This window comes from Ischnura elegans, chromosome 4, assembly GCF_921293095.1.
Source record: "Ischnura elegans chromosome 4, ioIscEleg1.1, whole genome shotgun sequence".
Taxonomy (NCBI): Eukaryota; Metazoa; Arthropoda; class Insecta; order Odonata; family Coenagrionidae; genus Ischnura; species Ischnura elegans.
In genome coordinates, this window is record NC_060249.1 from 63931022 (window position 1) to 63948938 (window position 17917).

The 17917-nt window shown below is 38.0% G+C and overlaps 1 protein-coding gene across 1 annotated transcript; it reads right to left on the minus strand.

Annotated features, from left to right (window-relative positions):
• Window positions 1-410: 410 nt before the first annotated feature.
• Window positions 411-10959, minus strand: LOC124157603 (ATP-dependent RNA helicase abstrakt). Its single transcript, XM_046532462.1, has 13 exons — window positions 10727-10959; window positions 10533-10646; window positions 10200-10338; window positions 9985-10120; window positions 9687-9896; window positions 6777-6910; window positions 6530-6686; window positions 4095-4175; window positions 3800-4013; window positions 3252-3420; window positions 2877-3026; window positions 879-1061; window positions 411-612 (listed from the first exon to the last, which is right to left on the minus strand). Exons 1-13 carry the CDS (start codon window positions 10787-10789, stop codon window positions 476-478), a joined length of 1887 nt encoding a protein of 628 aa, XP_046388418.1. The 5' UTR covers window positions 10790-10959; the 3' UTR covers window positions 411-475.
• Between the last annotated feature and the right edge of the window lie 6958 nt (window positions 10960-17917).

Sequence of the window (17917 nt, forward strand, 5' to 3'; positions counted from 1 at the left end):
TGCTGCCCACAGCTTTAGTATCTCCTGCTACTTTCAAGGCGACAGTAGCAGGAGCACTCCGCGTGCCACCCAGCCCAGGTTCTCCCAGTAGGCATTCTATTGATGCCTTACATGAAATGTCATCCTTTCCTGAGTGGCTCAAAGACCTTCAATTTCGGGGGGGAACTGCATATGTCTGAAACAAGCAGTGAAGGATACACCACCACTTTTTGCTTGAGTGTATGGTGTCCCTTTGCCTTAATGTACTGCTATTTTTCTCTATTTTTTCTACAGAGAGGGTAGTACCATTTTGTGTTGGCTAAAAGCCCGATCACTTCCAACACACTACCTAAAAGAAGGCAAAGGAAAAAATGGGGTCATTAAAAATCCCCAAATATTAAAAATAAACTCTTGAAAAAATTACCAAACAATTCATTAGAAAGGAAATATATTTACAAAATACACATTAAATTATAAGAACAACATAAAACACAGCTTAGTAGTCTGCAGCATTGCTGGCCAAGTAGTCTCTTCTTCCAATATTTGAGGCTTGCTTGTTCTGAATAGCTTCCAACTTGGGACAGTCTGTGATCCTATGACCCAAACCACCACAATAACTGCATCCACGGCCATCTGTAAAGAAAAAAATGTTTGTTCATCGTAACCCAGGTATAGAATGAACATCAAATAGCAAAATAGAAAAGAAAAAAAAACTGAAATCATTATTCACTTTCTCCCTGTGACTGAGCTGCAACAGCTTATTCATTAAATTTTGATTTGATTTTATTCATTTCTTGACAAACACAAAATTTCCACATGCATAAATTATGGATACGTACCACTCAATCCACAAGGGAGCGTAGGTATAAATACACCACCTACGTGGTAAAAGTACTTACCCCCAAGATCCAAATATTTTTCATTTTCGGACTGCAATTCAGCTAAGAATGGTGGGACTTTCTGTTTGGCTTCAATAAGTAAATGCTTCAAATCCAGCAGCACAGACTCATCATTGGCCTTGTTTATGAAGGTGGTTGCAATACCAGTTTTACCCGATCGTCCTGTACGACCAATCCTGTGAACTGGAAAAATTAAAATTTTGCTTAAGTATGGTATTTTTCCAACCACTCCCTCAAAACTACACAATAAATGCAACCACCAGATAGCCCAATGCTTAAGGGCCTTTGTTGACTCAATGCAACCTGTTTACCGTCCAAACAATGAACGAGTATGAAGTATATGATTCATTACATCCAAATGACTCCAAAATCAGGGTGTCCAACCAATCAAAGCCAGAAATTTCATGCATAATTCCAGGTTTTCCAGGGAAATTTTACTAAAATCCAGATTTATCTTATGTGATTATTGCAAAAAATAGGAATTTTAAAACACCCAAAATTACTTCAATACTTTTAAATAATGTTATATTTACATATTATTTTCAGTTCCTAATTTATAGAATTTATTTATATTTATTCAATGCAAGCCCAGAAGCTGCTTTGACCTCATAAGTAGATTTTGACGCCACATTGTAATGAATTCTTCGTGTTTTTAAATACTAGAGTCAACAGTGCTTGACATTTCTATTCTACTGTCTTGTCTGACATTTGATACAGCTGTAATAATTTTAATAAGCTACTGCACTTAAAATTATAACAAACACATTTTAGACCAGAAAATGGGCGTTGAAATGGCAAAAAGTTTATGAGAAATGAATTTGAAATGAAAGATTTTGAAATTCCAGGTTGGAGCAAAAAATCATGAATAATTCATACACAATCCCAGGGACTAAAAATGCACACAGAATTCCCAATTTTCCCCGTTGCTGGACACCCTGACAATACTCCCACTTCTTTTCACAAATACATGTTTCAAATGAATGGAAGCAACAGTACTTTTATATCCATGTTCCAGTCATATACAGCAGACTCCCAATTATTCGGCTGCGGTTTATCCCGGTTGCTTATTATCCGTGCATGATTTTCACTCTCGCTCAATTTTTTCCACGATCTTCATAAAAAAATTAATCTGACGCAAAATCATCGGAATTACTGCATTAATGCAAGGATACACCGGGCTTGTTATTCCCGTTAGAATCCCCGCCATGAAACGAAAGCAATCGCGCGCTAGCTGCATTCACAAGAGCACCTATTTTCCAAGCCTCACAGTGCGCTCCGTGATCACGGACACATGTCCCGCCACCTGTTGTAACCTGGTCAACTTGTGCGAGGTGCAACTGCATGGCGTGGTGCCTGACGGTGTAGTTTCCGACGTCAAGCAGTGGTTTTGAAGCATTCGTGCAAACCACTTTTCTGTATCCGTGATCACACAGCCACTAATGTGTGGTTTTCGGAAACCAGGCCTTACATGGAGCATTAACAATATGAGTACAGCCGTGTTATCGCCGCTAAAAAGATCGCAAACTGGCAAAGAAAGCTCTCATTGAGTTAGGGAAGCACTCTAAAATAACAGAATACCTGCATAAATAATATTATATTGTTTGTTTTCGGTAAATTAAGAACATTGCAAGACATTTATGTGAAAGTTTGGGTTATCCATGTTTTCTGATTATTTTTGCCGTCTCTCCCCATCATTAGCCCGGATAATCGGGAGTGTACTGTACTTGGCAATGATAATTGAAGTTTTAAGAGTACTGAGGATGCATAGAGTCATCATCTGAACATGGATATACATATGCTAGATTGGCTCAACGTCATACAATATCATGCACATTTGAGTAAATTCAGGGAATCAATACCCGCATACAATGACACTAAAACGTAACATGAAAATGGCTATTTGCACAATTAATGATCTAGTCACTGACAAACCTGCATTTGTAAAGGGACAATTAAAGGTAAATGTGAATATAAACAAAGATAAAAATGCATACAAACCATAATTTTCCACGTCATCAGGCATGTCATAATTAATAACATGTTGAACATTCGGGAAATCAAGACCTTTAGAGGCAACATCTGTAGCAACAAGAAGATCCTTCTGGCCATTTCGAAATGCTTCAACAGAACGTGACCGCTCTTCCTGATCTAAATGAAAAATAAGAAATGTCTTTAGAGCTACACTTACAATCTCTTTGCCATACAGTTCCTAGACAATGCATAAAAAGCTTACAACTAAGAGATATGATATCAAGTACTCTCTCCTAAATCCACTGTTGAATGTCGCTACTGCTCTTATACATAGTGGCTCTTTTTTTAACCAGTTAAAACGCCAAAAAGGTCTTCTAAAATTGGTAGGATTGAGTGACTTACCTTTCCCACCATGAATAGCAACAGCCTCTACACCTTTAAGTAAAAGGTACTCATGGATGGCATCGACATCCTGTTTTTTCTCAGCAAAAATTAGGACAGGAGGTGGTGTTTTTTGCAAGCATTCAAGCAAATACACAATTTTGGCTTCTTGTTTAACATATTCAACTTCCTGAAAGTAAAGATGTACAAAATTTTTTTTTAGCATGGAAAGTGCAAAAAATTAGAATATCCATAATGCAAATATTAGACAAATAAATCAAATATTGGGATGAATAATCATTAATTTTGCACTTCCAAAAATATTACTTTCAAATTAACACATAATCCATGTGTGCTTAACACTGAAAGAATCAAAAATGTGCAAGTGAATTTCATAATTTTAAGCAGTGCAAAGCAAGAATTTGGCCGACACAATTTCTGCGGAAGCATATTCTAATCAAAATAATACATAGGTAGAACAAAGTACATAATCATTAAAACAAAGAAAGAGAAAAATTATATCATGGGTTGATTCACAATTTTTATCTCTTAAAAATGAGAATTCATACCTGAATAACATTCATAGATGCAGCACCAGCTCTTCCAACATTAATTGTCACTGGTTTTACAAGGGCTGATCGAGCAAAGTTTTGGATCTTTTTAGGCATAGTGGCAGAGAAGAGTAATGTTTGCCTTTGGCCACAGAAGAAGGAAAATATTGTTCTCACATCTTCCTCAAACCCCATGTCTATCATACGATCAGCTTCATCCATGCAGAGATACCTATTAGTGAAAGTATATGAATTATTTCTACAAATGCACGGAATATAAGAACAAATGAAAATAAAAATAAACCACACTGACCTGCATACGTCTAACTTCACCATTTTCTTGTCAAGCATATCCATCAAACGCCCAGGTGTAGCAACCATAATGTGTACTCCCCTAAGAAACAAAACTAGAATGTAAAGCCTCTAAAGGAATTTCTTATCAGATAATGATAAAGCAAAAGAGAAGTAATTTAAACATTAGTGGCATTAAAAAAACAGGTAACATGAGGTTTGCAAATAAAGGTTAATGTGAATTACTTTTAAAAGGTCAAATACAAAATATGTATGTAAATAAAATTCTTGTGAATACTGTCATTAAATGAACTAGGATCATATTAGAGAGGGTATTCATTTAAATGCATCAATGTCAGTCCAATCATGGGTAAATACTTAACTGTGCAGAGATATTCATAAAATATACTGAAACATTAGCATTAAATAATTGTGTCACCACTGCAAATAGGCTTAAGCTGGCCTAAATGGTGGCCAACATCAACCCTCCCAACATTGAAACACCAAATCTTGATTCTGGCTGTAGTACACAAGAAAATATTCTACCTCTCCTGTCATTACCAAGCAAAGCAACTGTTGCAAAGGGTTACTGACGAGTATGATGAGTGTTTAAAAAGGATGATGAATTCAGATTTTTGGCAAATGTTATTTTTATGAATTGGTCCTGAGTATAGTCAACACCTGATTGTGCTTATATGCACTCCATTAAATTGAACATAATTTCTTGTTTTTTATTGAGCTTTTGAAATGTGTCTTTGATTCAGAAGATCAATCTGTGCTATCTAGGTTTATTTAAGCCCTCGAGCATGACTTTAGATGCCCATGGTCCTTCTCTCAGCGTGTGCAACGCACCATTTGCGTCTTCTGAATGCCATGCCCCAAGCGTGTGCGACACACCGTAATGTTTCATTAGGTATTCCTACCTCTTAAGCTTCCATACATGTGTGTATTTTTAGAGGGTATATATGTGAGGCATATCTGCCTGCTTTTGTTCTGCGCTAATTGCCTTTGTTTGCAGGCTCATATTTTTTTTTTATATTTTTTCCAGCTGATGCCAGGATGCTTCCTCTAGGATGCTTCCTCTAGGAGCGGCATCTGGTGAATGCTCATGGAAGATAGTCTTCCACTTACGCTCCGATTTATGTGCTTTCTTAGCAATTGAGAGTTCTGTGTGGGGACGCTGAATGCCTTCCTCTGTGGTTCATTAGCAAATGCTGTTCTGCCTCATCCTTTCCTTTCTCTTTCATTGTGGCAATGATAGTGAAGGCTTGGACCGTCCAGGCGTTGTCACTCAATAGTTCTTGGAACCTCGAAGGCCTGCCAGCATCTGGTATCTTATTTACGATGTTTGAAGCTGAGGGTTGGGGTATGTTTCATGCCTACATTTGCTTTGGTGGTTTTATTTTTTTCGGCCTTGGGTCCCTTCCGTATCTGAACCCCTCCTTAGTTGACCATGCCTTCCAGCTCTCATGAATTGTCCGATGAGCCTGTGCTTGATGCTCAAAAATAAAAGAGTGCAGACTGTTCTAATACCACATTGGAAGTTTCAATTGGGTGCTCCCTTGACTACAAGTTCAAATATTTATAACATCTCATTTTTCTGTGAATTTTCAAGAAAATAATTGGGATGAGATCGGCGGTGAAGATGCACCTCTAACCTTTGCATGTAATTTAGTTGAAAAAAAATATCGCCTATTGAAATAATTACAATAATAGTGACTGAGACAAACCACTACGTAGCACAGTTTCTTGAAAATTGACAAAGAAAATTCCACAGCAAAAAAAAATGCTCTTTCAAAAGTGGGTTCCCACAACTCTGGTGGAAATAATAGTATTTTTAAGTTTGCTCATATCGGTGGGAATAATTAAGACACCAAACTTCAGAACGTATTTTTTCGGAAAACATATATTCGAAACTCCATTTTTCCTCAATGTAATGGGAAAGGAAAGGTTTTCATTTCTCACCAAATTTCTCTGTTTTGTACATAGAAAGAGGAAGGAAGTTGTAAATAAAGATCCTTACCACTACATTTCGCCCATTAGTAAATATTTAAATCTTACAGTTAGAGAACAAAATCATAGCAGGACAGACTTAAGAACAGCGCAAAGGACGGCTCTCGGATACCGATACAGAATGTGCTCGATCGACTAGACAGCATTTTGTTCAACAGAACCCACAAATTGAAACATTTAGGGTTGCAAGAAAAAAGTAAGTAGTGAGTGAGATAAACATAAAGATATTTGAGACATGATACAGACATAAAAACTACCCAGGAACCTGATTAGGACCCTGTTTTGAGAAACAGCACAGACTGGTCAACTACTAAACACGGCATGCAATACGATTGAGGCACCGTATAGAAACAGAATAACAAAGACGCATATGCTGCATCGCACACGCTTGAGGGGTTAAAGTACTTTTCTGGCTGATAATAACAGAACAACAATTATTTTTACCTGTGAATGACTTCCAACGATTCTGACACTGGAACTCCACCAATAGCAAGACAACTACGAATTTCAGGAGCGCCACTTGCCGTCAAGCAGTCACAGTAATAACGAATTATGTCAAAGGTTTGTTTTGCCAGTTCTCTGGATGGGCAAATTATGAGGCCTAATGAAATAGAAAACAATATTAAAAATTATGACAATCTTAGAGCGCCAGCCAATAAGAAGATGTACACATTTTTCGGAATACACATACCATATGGTCCTTCATCCTTGATAAAAGGAAGCTTTGTCTCTTGCTCTAAGCAGAACATGATGAGGGGTAGTATAAATACTAATGTTTTTCCACTACCAGTGAAAGCAATACCAATTATGTCTCGACCAGCCAGACTGAGAAAAAAGGCAGAAAATTAAGCTTGTATTAATATTTTTTAAACATTTTACTCTCATTCAAACTAAAACAAAATAATATAGCTACAGCAATAAACTTTGGATCTTAACTCTGACACATGAAATCCATCAATAAATATGGAATGCAAATAAATAAAGAGAATTAAGCAGGTTGAGAAAAGCATGAGTTTGGCAACCCATCTCATTTGCTAAGGATTACCAATGCCAAAACATAAACTTGAGGTAATCAAGTAAGCACTTCTTGGTCCCTCATTACTTTGATTTTGCCATACAGACTAAATGCAAGCAATTTTTTCGGCAGGGGACACAAGACACTTGTGAATGGAATTTACCTTGAGGATACTTGTAGCCCAAGTGACCATATCATTAACCAATTTTGATGATTAAAAGAGAAATGCTTCCTCCACAAATATATACAGTAGCTATTTAACCCTTATAGTGCGGTGTGCCGATATATCGGCTTTTACGTTATTGTTGTTAAATTTGAGGACATTGAAATAAAAAACTTATATATCAGTAAACGTATAAAAATGTTGTGATTATTGTCCAATTTAATCTCATTAATTAAAAAAAACTGCTTGAAGATATCTAAAAAAATTAACTATATAATGTTTATTTTTTCTAGTTACTAAATTTTATTAATATACCATCCGCATTTTTCGACAATACCCCAGGAAGAAGGATAACACTAAAATGGTTTAACTTGGTAGCCACCACCAGGGCATGCATAAGAAATAATGAGCAGGGCAAAATGAGTCATTATAAAAGAGACAACCTATTGCTTTGGATTTTTAACCCTTTCGCTACTAATGACGAAAATATGCGGCAGGACGTTTCTTGACCAGGGAGATGAAAGCCACTAATTTTCGTCGCAGATTTTCCAATGCAGGTGAATAAATGCCGAAAATACATATTTCCTTGCTTCTCCCCCTTTTACAACAGTTGCAGGTTTGCGAAGTCTTAGTTTTGGGACCTAACAAAGCAGGACTTAGGCCTCAAAATCTGAGAGCGGGTACCCGGACCCCTTGTCTTATATTACCCCTCTTTGTGATAAGGTTCATGCAATTGTTGATTCAGTCAGTTTTCGAAATAAACATTTGTTCCTTTCTCAAAAAATATAAACTAGCAACAGAATTCTGTCTTTTGAGCAACGTTTACAGTTTTTGAATTAACTTATATCTCAATTTCAGTATAAACATCAACATAGAAATTAATTAATTAATCGTAGAGGGCGTAACTTGGTGGAAATCCATAATAGCACGAATACAAGGATCAAGAACTTTGCTATTTCCACATAATATTTTATTAGCACCGACCATGGTTTCGTTACAGAGTAACATTATCAAGGTGATAATGTTACTCTGTAACGAAACCATGGTCGGTGCTAATAAAATATTACGTGGAAATAGCAAAGTTCTTGATAATGTTACTCTGTAACGAAACCATGATCGGTGCTAATAAAATATTATGTGGAAATAGCAAAGTTCTTGATCCTTGTATTCGGAACATAGAAATTGTTGATGCATTAAAGCTGTTAATATTGATGGTAGAGCTTTGTTCAAAATTTGACACTTCTCAGAATAAAACGAGAAATTCAATTCAAAGTCCTCAATTTACGTGCAAGCAACAATTATCCATACAGCTAATTCATACAAGCAAAGCATAATTGACTGCAAACCAATGCCACTGGTAGGGTCAAAAACCCTGAAAGGAGGGACCCCAACTACCCTTGGAGTCCGAGATAATGCGGAGTCCCTGCTGGGAGGGGTAAAAAAAGGTTGGAGTTGAGAGCTTGTGATTATCCATGAGACCCTTCTTAACAAATGCCCTGCAAAAATGCTCCACACCAGGGGTCAGAGGATTCTCTTGGAGCTCAGTCCAGCAGTCATGCTAAGATGAGAACTCCACTGTTTCGAAAGGGATAACACAACTTATCTTTTAATATAATTACGGATTAACTGTTACGGAAAGGCCATCATTCCTAAGCAAATGTTAAAACATCCTTTGACGCATGCAATTGGCCATGGAAACTTCATAAGAATTTTATTTAAAAAAATTTTCTTTTGATGAATTTGGCATGAAATAAGAAAACTATAATTGATTTTAGCTGGTAAAGTCCTTATTGAGGTTATTCTTCCTGCAGGAACATGCTTCTGTATAATCCAATCCTTCCTTTAGTGAACATCCTTTAACTACTAAACAGGCTTCATACCTATAAATTTCTCAGTTTGTTCATTTTGTTTGATTTTGAATACCCATTTATTTTCAATTGCCTTCTTATAAGGCGGCAATTCTATGATTTCCTAGAAATTGTACTCCTTTATTGCAAACAGTTCTCCAGTAATGGCATCAAACCACAGTTGGCTGTCCTTAATCAAAGTTATATCTACATACTTTTCAGTGATATCCTAAACATATACCTCTCCACTCAAAGCCCACACAATTTCACAGTCTTTCAGGTATTTTGGTCACTTGATGGTCCATCTAATTCTTGAGGTATCTTTCTCCCATACCATTGATTAATTTACTGTGGGTTCCTCTGATTCTGAAATTTTATTTTCTGATACTCTAAAACTATACTCACCTTCATCGCAGTCTTGCTGTATTCTGTGGTCATAGTATCTTAGTTCATCTACTGCTTTAGATCAGGCTCCTACACTATTGATAAACTCTAGCTATAAACCATGCTGAACATTAATCAACATGAAAGCAAAAAGTCTATTAAACAAGTAAAAGAACAAAATGCCACACTTACACTGTAGGTATCCCTTGAACTTGGATTGGCGATGGTTTCACGATGCCTTTCCTTTCAAGACCAGATAGGATAGCATGATGTAGCTTCATTTCCCGGAATGTTCGAGTAGGAGGAGGTACGTCCTCCCCTTCAACCAAAATTCTCAATTGCCTTCTCATCTCTTCATGCTTTTCTTCTGGCATCGCAAGAATATATTTTGGGGGTGTCCAGCTAAAATAATTGAGAATATTTGTATTGAATGAAGGTACAAATAAAGGTAAATTCCAGCGTGAAAGAGTGTAAATCTAGTACTGTTTACCTTGTTTTGATGGGATCCTCATACTGAATTCCCTTAGCCAATTCTGCGACACCCATTAAAGCCTTTTTCTCTGCAACACTTTCCAAAATTTTCTCTTCCTCTTTTAGCTGTCTTTCCATGGCACTTTCCTTTTTTGCTGAAATTAGAACATCAATCAGAATATGAACTTATTTCCAAAAGCACACCAATCGCGCGTAAAAAAAAACAAGTAATACCTTCAGCAAGTTTTTTAAGTTCGGTGTGTTGATCAAGAAGACTAATGTTTGATTTTCGACCCCACACTTGTCCATCTTCATCTTCCTCATCGTGCTCGTTCTCACTAGATGATTTCCCTTTTTGCTCTTGCTCTTTCAACTATGAAAATGGAAAGAATAAGTGTGCGATTAAAGATGAGATACATATATAACTTGGAAAATTAGTATTTTGCAATAATTAAAGTTACAGTTTGGAGATATGAACACCGCATTAAAATGTGAAAAAACCACCTCCAACAGTCAAAACAACCTACACACATTACTTGAAAAAATGAAACTCTTATTCCTCAGTACCTGAGTCAATCTCCCCAGCTTAGATAACTGCTCCTTCCTTCGTTCTTTCACGGGAACATACGGCACATACTCTTCGTCTGAATCGGAAGGTGAAGATTCTTCACGGCGGTACCTCTAATTAAATAAATAAAAATCAGCACTCATTCATGAAAATCACATAACAATTTAACAGTATAATGGCACCATTTATTAACCTTCCGCGCCGCGTCATTCGCAGAGGTTTCTTCACTACCCCTAGCGCTCCTTGAATCACTCATCTTACGAACGTACGATAAAATACTTAGTAAGAAATTACTCTGCTAAAATTCTTCCGCGAAGAACTGTGATACTCAATTTTATCTCACATTTTTCAACGATTACACAGACAAATCCTTCGTTTCTTCTTTTGGTTTACAAACAAATCGACGCACCACAAAAACGGAGAGCGTTTGTTTCTCATAATAAAGAAACAAATGAAAAATGCATAGCGAAACTAGCGGGCTTTAAACGCTTTAACACGAAAGACGATCTGCCAACGATACTATATTTCTCTACAAAATTATTAATTCCTGTATAGATTGTTCCTATCTCCTTTCATTACTTAATTTTATCGGACCCTCATCATAGTTTTATAAATCCTCCCTCGCTTACTGCTAATTACCATAGAACAAATTGTGTCTTAAGACCCCCCGCTATCCAAAATGATGTTGCGAACCGTAAAACTAGATCGAACGGTCTGTGAAGCGTTAAAGAATCTAGAATTAATAAACTTGGTACAAGTATTGATTTCTTAATAAATTTTTATGCTAATTTTTTCTCACGGATGTTTACATTTCTATATTTACATAGGGATAAGTATTGTTGTTGTTGTTGAAATTCAATAGTATCAAATGGTGATCGATGCGAGAGTTACAGCTTCTTATCGGCCACAAGTCACAGCAAGTTGGCGATGAGGATTTAAAAAAATAGTGAAGTTAAGAGTAAAACCAGTAAAACAACGTCAACGCTAATTTACGTAAATGTTAACAGGATATAGTGGACTCAAAACAGCTCAAAGAATTGCTTGCAGCTGTGACTTCCGTCATCAAGCATCGACAGCAACCCTTACCATTTGAAGTAGCTACGATGGAAAAACGGAAAATTTTCCTTCGCCAATGGAACGATTCAATAACTACTGCGATCTCAAGAACGTTGCGATGATATAAAAAAGGCTCAACTCCCCCCACACAGCACAAAGATATCCATTGGATATCCATGTTGGCAACCATGGCATCCATTAGATATCCAAATGTCCTCTATTTGGACATACCGTGGATATACATTAGACATCCACTGGACATACCATGGATATACATTAGACATCCACTGGATATTCAATGGATATCCTTCGAGATTTCTGTGGACATTTATGACTGCGATTGTTTACGTCGCGTCAGGAAGAATTGTTGTCCACCATTTACGTGACTCATTGATAAAATCTTTTTCGGGTAAGGCCTTACGCAACCTAACCCAGTGCCGAACCCGAGAAGATCATCAAACTGTATTCGTCAGGAAAGCCTTCGATCTCTCACGTTGTCAACTAAATTACGCAGTCTTCTTTTATCACGCATGCCGCAACATGCTCGTGTAGAAAATATGAACTAAATCCTGATTTGCAGATACATTTCGAACTTTACGAAACTGCTGCTGTCATTGAAATATAATTTTCCACATTTTTAAAACGTATAGAAATCGATTTTCACATTTATACTACAATTACCATATGCCGTAATTTCAATATTTTCAATAATACATCTATCATAGAAAGTCTAATAAATATCCATGGGTGTACTCTGATGGATATCCATTGCATATCCAGTCATGGATATCCACTAGATATCTAGCCATGGATATCCACTGGATGTTCATTGTTGTACTCTTGATGGATATCCAGCCATGGATAGCCATTGTATATATATTAGACATCTCCCACGGATATGGATATGTGGTGGACATATTGGATATCCAATGGACATTTTGTGCTGTGTGGGCTGCGTTCATCGATCGGAAAAGATCACTACAATAATCTTGCCGCATTTCCTGGACCAGATGATCCTATCAAAGGAATCGATTTATCAACCCTGAAGGCTCATTCCGAGAAAATACTGTCACCATCAGTCTCAACCGTCCTGTCTCAGCACTACTTTTTCATCATAACTAACAGCCGCACCAATCAATCTCGCAGTGGTGGAGCAACCCCCACCGGGACTACAGAAAGACTACAGATCTGTAGTTTTTCTCGGGAAATTTTCTTCTTACTGCTGCAACGCAAATTTCATGATATCTGCGACTGCGTCCTGTAATTTTCTCGAGAAGACCTGTCCTGCATGCGTGATTTGTACTTTTCCATATTCATTAGAGGCATTGCATTGGTGCAATTAGAACATGTATCACAGGGGAATTTTCTCTCATTGGCACTGATTGGAACACATTCTAGGAATAAGCCAATGCACACAGGTGAATGTTTACTGGGAAATATCACTGTAAAATTTCCTTCATGGGGTTGGAAAAAAGAGGGGATTCATTTCCGGGAATTCATTATCCTATGCCCGAATCATCAACGCCCAGACCCATGAAGTACCATTGTGCCCTCGCCAATCCTTCCTTTCTCCTCCTGCACTCCTACCCTCATTAGCTCCTCGGTTCCAGACCTACTTTAGACCAGACTCGGTTACAGACCCTCTGCTGGACGAAGATCCATCAAAACTGGGAAATCCACCTAACTTAAGGCCGCTCATCCCCCACCTATCTAATAACTCTCAACTAAGCCCACCTTTTCCTGATGCAAAGAAATAAAATCTCATAAGTTGAAACCCAGAGCTTGTACAATGACAGATAAATAAATGCAAGAAGAAGCACCTTCACATACCATTCAGGGAGTAAAACGAAGTCGGGTCAACTTCGAAAGGGTCATGGAGCGAGGACGTAGCTTCCTACTTCACCTTGCGTTGGGGAATCTCGTCGCTCGAGAGGGGTGGGTTTGTCAGACAGACCTCTCGTCAAGTGGCGGCACTACCAGTTCGGTGGACCAATCTCTCTCTCTCTCCGACGTAAATTCCCTTGGTGGTTGACTGCGGCGGATTGGTCGCGGGCCTCGGGGTGCACCTCTGCCGGAGTGCTGGTTGAGAATAGTGTAGTTTCCTTCATCAAAGAAAACTAAAAGCATTGATTGCGATTCGTTACCCACCATTAGTATATTCATAATATATAAATTATTTGGTTTTAGAAATCCCAGTTTAAACGAATGGCAATGGTCAATTTTAACTTCATTTGAAAAAGGCCAGATTGGCGCCCATACGATTCCACTACACGTGACGTCACAGGGACCTAGTTTCTAAACGAGAGGATAGGAGTATTACGTCGTCTGAGATTACCAATGCATGCATGAGTCATAGAGCTCAGGGAAACATATCTTAATAATCACTTATTAAAATTGTCTAAGGTCGGAAAGTTTCCTCCGCTTGATTAGGTAGTAATAATCCATATTTTAGCCAAGCGCTACCTGCTAGCAGCCTGCGTCGTATCAACGCTCAAGCCTCGCCTCAAGGTCACCTCACAGGGGGGCAGCGGGAACCAGAAATACGTCACACGGACTTTTCCCATCATTCCTACTTAGCCGTCGCGTTTTCGCGCGCTTGAAAATGTTCACTTTTCATTTTATCGCGAAAAATATATATCTTCATTTAAAAATATAAAAGCGTGAAATGCGTACTCCAGAAGTAATTCTTTCGATTTAGGCAATAAAAAAATAATAGGAAACCACCCTACTATGACAGAGGCAAAATATTACACTTACAGATATTACGTTCTTAGACTAAGTAGGTATTCATCTTCAATCATCAAGTAATTATAAGGACTGCGTAATTAATGGGGAGGGAGGAAATCTACGAAACCTAGAGTCAATGCTGTGAACAAATTTTTTAAAAGATATCCCACGTGTTGTTGATTAAACTCGATTCTCGATTGATTCAGGCTTTACTTTGTGAAAATCCATTGTACACAATTAAATGTTATGGTGTTTTTTCACACAATTTGTTAAGACGACCGGGTTCGTCGCAGAACCGACATCTTCAGGTACAGAAATCGTTATTTTTATATTTATTTTGTTGTTTATTCGTTGATATTAGGGCCCCCGCGCACTGGCAACTTTTACAAAGCAACTATTTAGCTGCTCTGTGGATGTTCAAATGAAACACACGAAATTGACTGTGACCCCGCGCACGGGCAACTTTTTAGTTGCCGCAACTGCCGTGTGTTCCATAGGGACTTCCTCAAAGCAACTAAATAGTTGCTTTGTAAAAGTTGCCAGTGCGCGGGGGCCCTTAAGCGTTGGTAGGGGAGGGTTGCGATGGGGTTGGAGCGTTACTCAACTTCAGGGGAATTTCCAAAAGGGGGGAAAATTTGACAAAAATATTATCATTTGCTAAAATTCCATTCCTGATGTGTTTCCTAATCTCCAACTCCTCCAAGCAGTCCATCCTTCTTCCCTTTTCCTCAAGGTGGAGAATAGGGTAGTTTCCTCCATCAAAGAAAACGAAAGGCATTGATTGCGATTCGTTACCCACCATTAGTGTATTCATAATATACAAATTATTTCGTTTTAGAAATACCGGTTTAGACGAATGGCAGTGGTCCATTTTTATCCTCATTTGAAAACGGCAGGATTGGCGCCCATGCGATGCCACTCCACGTGACGTCACAGGGACCTAGTTTCTATACGAGTAGATAGGAGTTATACATCGTCTGAGATTACCAATGCATGCATGAGGCGCAGAGCTCAGGGAAACATGTCTTAATAATCACTTATTAAAACTGGCTAAGGTCGGAAAGTTTTCTTCGTTTGATAAGGTATTAATAATCCTTATTTAAGCCAAGCGCCACCAGCCAGCAGGATACTCAGCTACCCGCTAGCAGCCTGCGTCGTATCAGCGCTCAAGCCTCCCTCAAGGTCACCTCACAGGGCGGCAGCGGGAACGAGAAATACGTCACACGGAGAGATTTCCCGGCATTCATACTTACCCGTCGCGTTTTCGCGCGCTTGAAAATTTTCACTTTTCATTTAATCGCGAAAAATAGATATCGTCATTTAAAAATCTAAATGCGTGAAATACGTACTCCAGGAGTAATAATCTTTCGATTTAGGCAATAAAAAAATAATAGGAAACCACCCTATTTCCGGAACAAAATCGCTCCTGTGGTCACTCTCCCATAGTTCTTGTTGATTGTCTATATCCAAATATTTTGGAGGCGCTACTTTTATTTACATCATTTATATGTTACATTTAAGGCAGATTTTGTAGATTCATTTATATCAAATTGCCAAATGAATTATTTTCATAAAAATTGTCATTAAGAAAGCTTATCGAATTACTAGATGAATTGCAGAACAGCGTCCAGCCTCATTATTTTTCCCTCACCTCTGAGGAATGGCCCACTTTTTATTTGAAATATTTTCACTAGGCCTTGAAGTAGCGCATTTGAACGTCTATTTAAGCTCAGTAAATGTTCCTCTCGACGGAGTATTCAGTTCTCGTTACCCCTGAAATAACCTTCTTGCACGTCATGTGAGACATGCGGGCAGTATTGACTCAGGGGTGGACAACAATTTTTAGTAGGCATGCGTATAATAGCGAAGCCTTTTGGAGTAAACAGTTATTTTATTCGTTTTATGGGTTCTGAGCATCGGAGTGGCCTGGATTTTCATCAGAACTCCCTTTTTGGAGGGGTGGAGGATGTTGGGCGCAATAAACCCATCCTCTTTTGTACTATTCGTGGTAATAACTCTGTCTGGCTGTATCTAGTAGGCTGGGATCGAAATTAATTAACAAAATACGTCTGTTGTTGACTGACTGAAGTTGGGGTTGTATTCTTGGCCTCAGATTTCAGAAATGAAATCTGAGGCCGAATACAACCCCAACAAGAAACCAGAGCCACAAAGGAGCAGCTCCTGTTTTTCCTATTTTTTCCAATATTTTGCAGTAAAATCATTGGGATTTAGAGGAATAGCAGTGAAAAGTTATGAATTTCATAGAGCACACAATCATGTTTATAAATTTCGGTATACAAACCTAATTATACCTTATTTCCCCGTGAACTCGCATCAATTTGTCCGTCAGCGACGCGCGTGGCGACTATTATAAACCAATTTAAATGCACGGTGGGTGGCAACACATTTAGAGGCATATTTGAGGGTCCTCTTTTGTAAAATTGTATTTTGTAATTGACTTTCGGTGGGTCATGACGCACTAAGTAATGAAAGGGATGGAACGTAATGGAAATCGGGAAACCACTTTAAGAAATCGCTGCTGTCGTGCGCTTTGTGATCCCGTAACGAAGTAAAAGGGTGCGATTCATAGACGGAACCTAAGGCTAAAGTATACTTTAGATGGGCTAAAGTCTGTTTTCTCTGATCCATATACGCCACTTTAGAAGAAAAATAGCCGAATCGTCACTTTACCGTAAATTGTCCACTTAAGGATCCTCTTTTGTAATATTCGTGGTAGTTACTCTGAGGTTGGCAGCCGTCTTTACCCCCTTGCCGACGTCCATGATTCCAAACCGATAGTTTTGCACCGGTTATGACTGCTCGGCTGATAGACTTGCGTTCCAAGTACGAGTTCCTCAATCGTGGAATATTGTATGGAGTGCAAATTCTCGCGCTACTCCAGTGCGTACAACGCCTCATTCAAATTGTATTAAAAATTCCGAGCATGAAAAGCAGACCGAGAAGTTATCTCAAGGAAATGTCATGGTCGATAATTAAGATTACTTGTCACTCAAAAATATAAAGTTATGCTGATTTATTTCTCACTATAATGAATACAAAGACCAGTCGCTGAAATTATTATTCTTTTTAATGGCAATTACTGATACAAAAAGGAAACCATACCAAAGTTCGACCACGTTTACGTAAAGTTTGCAAAAAAATAAGAGACAAATAAGTACATTGCCAACCTTTTCTGATACAGGACTGGTTTTCCCAAAGAAAACAAGAGCTTTTTTTGAAATGACATTATCATTGGTTAACTATATCTCTCATAACTTGTATCTCTATAGTGCCACTGTATGTATTATAATAAAAGATTAGAATAATGAATAATTAGAGAGTGTATTGCAATACTAAATGAAAAACCTCTCGACAAACAGCATAGAGATGACAAATTGTATTTAATGGGTTTTCATATCTCATCTTGATCTCAAAAACTGGCATTTATAAGCCATTTGCAACTCTCACTATATAAAATAGAAGCAATAACTTATATTTAACATTTAACCAACTAATTTACGTAAAAAGGCCACCTAGGAAATTTCATTACTAAGGGAAAAACAGAAAAACTCCAAATAGCAAGACTCCTTCTCAAGCAAGT

Excerpts from the sequence above, each read along its gene's own strand:
- LOC124157603 (XM_046532462.1), bottom strand. The coding sequence starts at position 10,789 with ATGAGTGATTCAAGGAGCGCTAGGGGTAGTGAAGAAACCTCTGCGAAT. Across the intron at positions 10,121-10,199 it reads ACTTAAAAAACTTGCTGAAG|CAAAAAAGGAAAGTGCCATG; the intron begins GTATTACTTGTT and ends TTCTAATTTCAG. Across the intron at positions 4,176-6,529 it reads TCGTTGGAAGTCATTCACAG|GGGAGTACACATTATGGTTG; the intron begins GTAAAAATAATT and ends TTTGTTTCTTAG.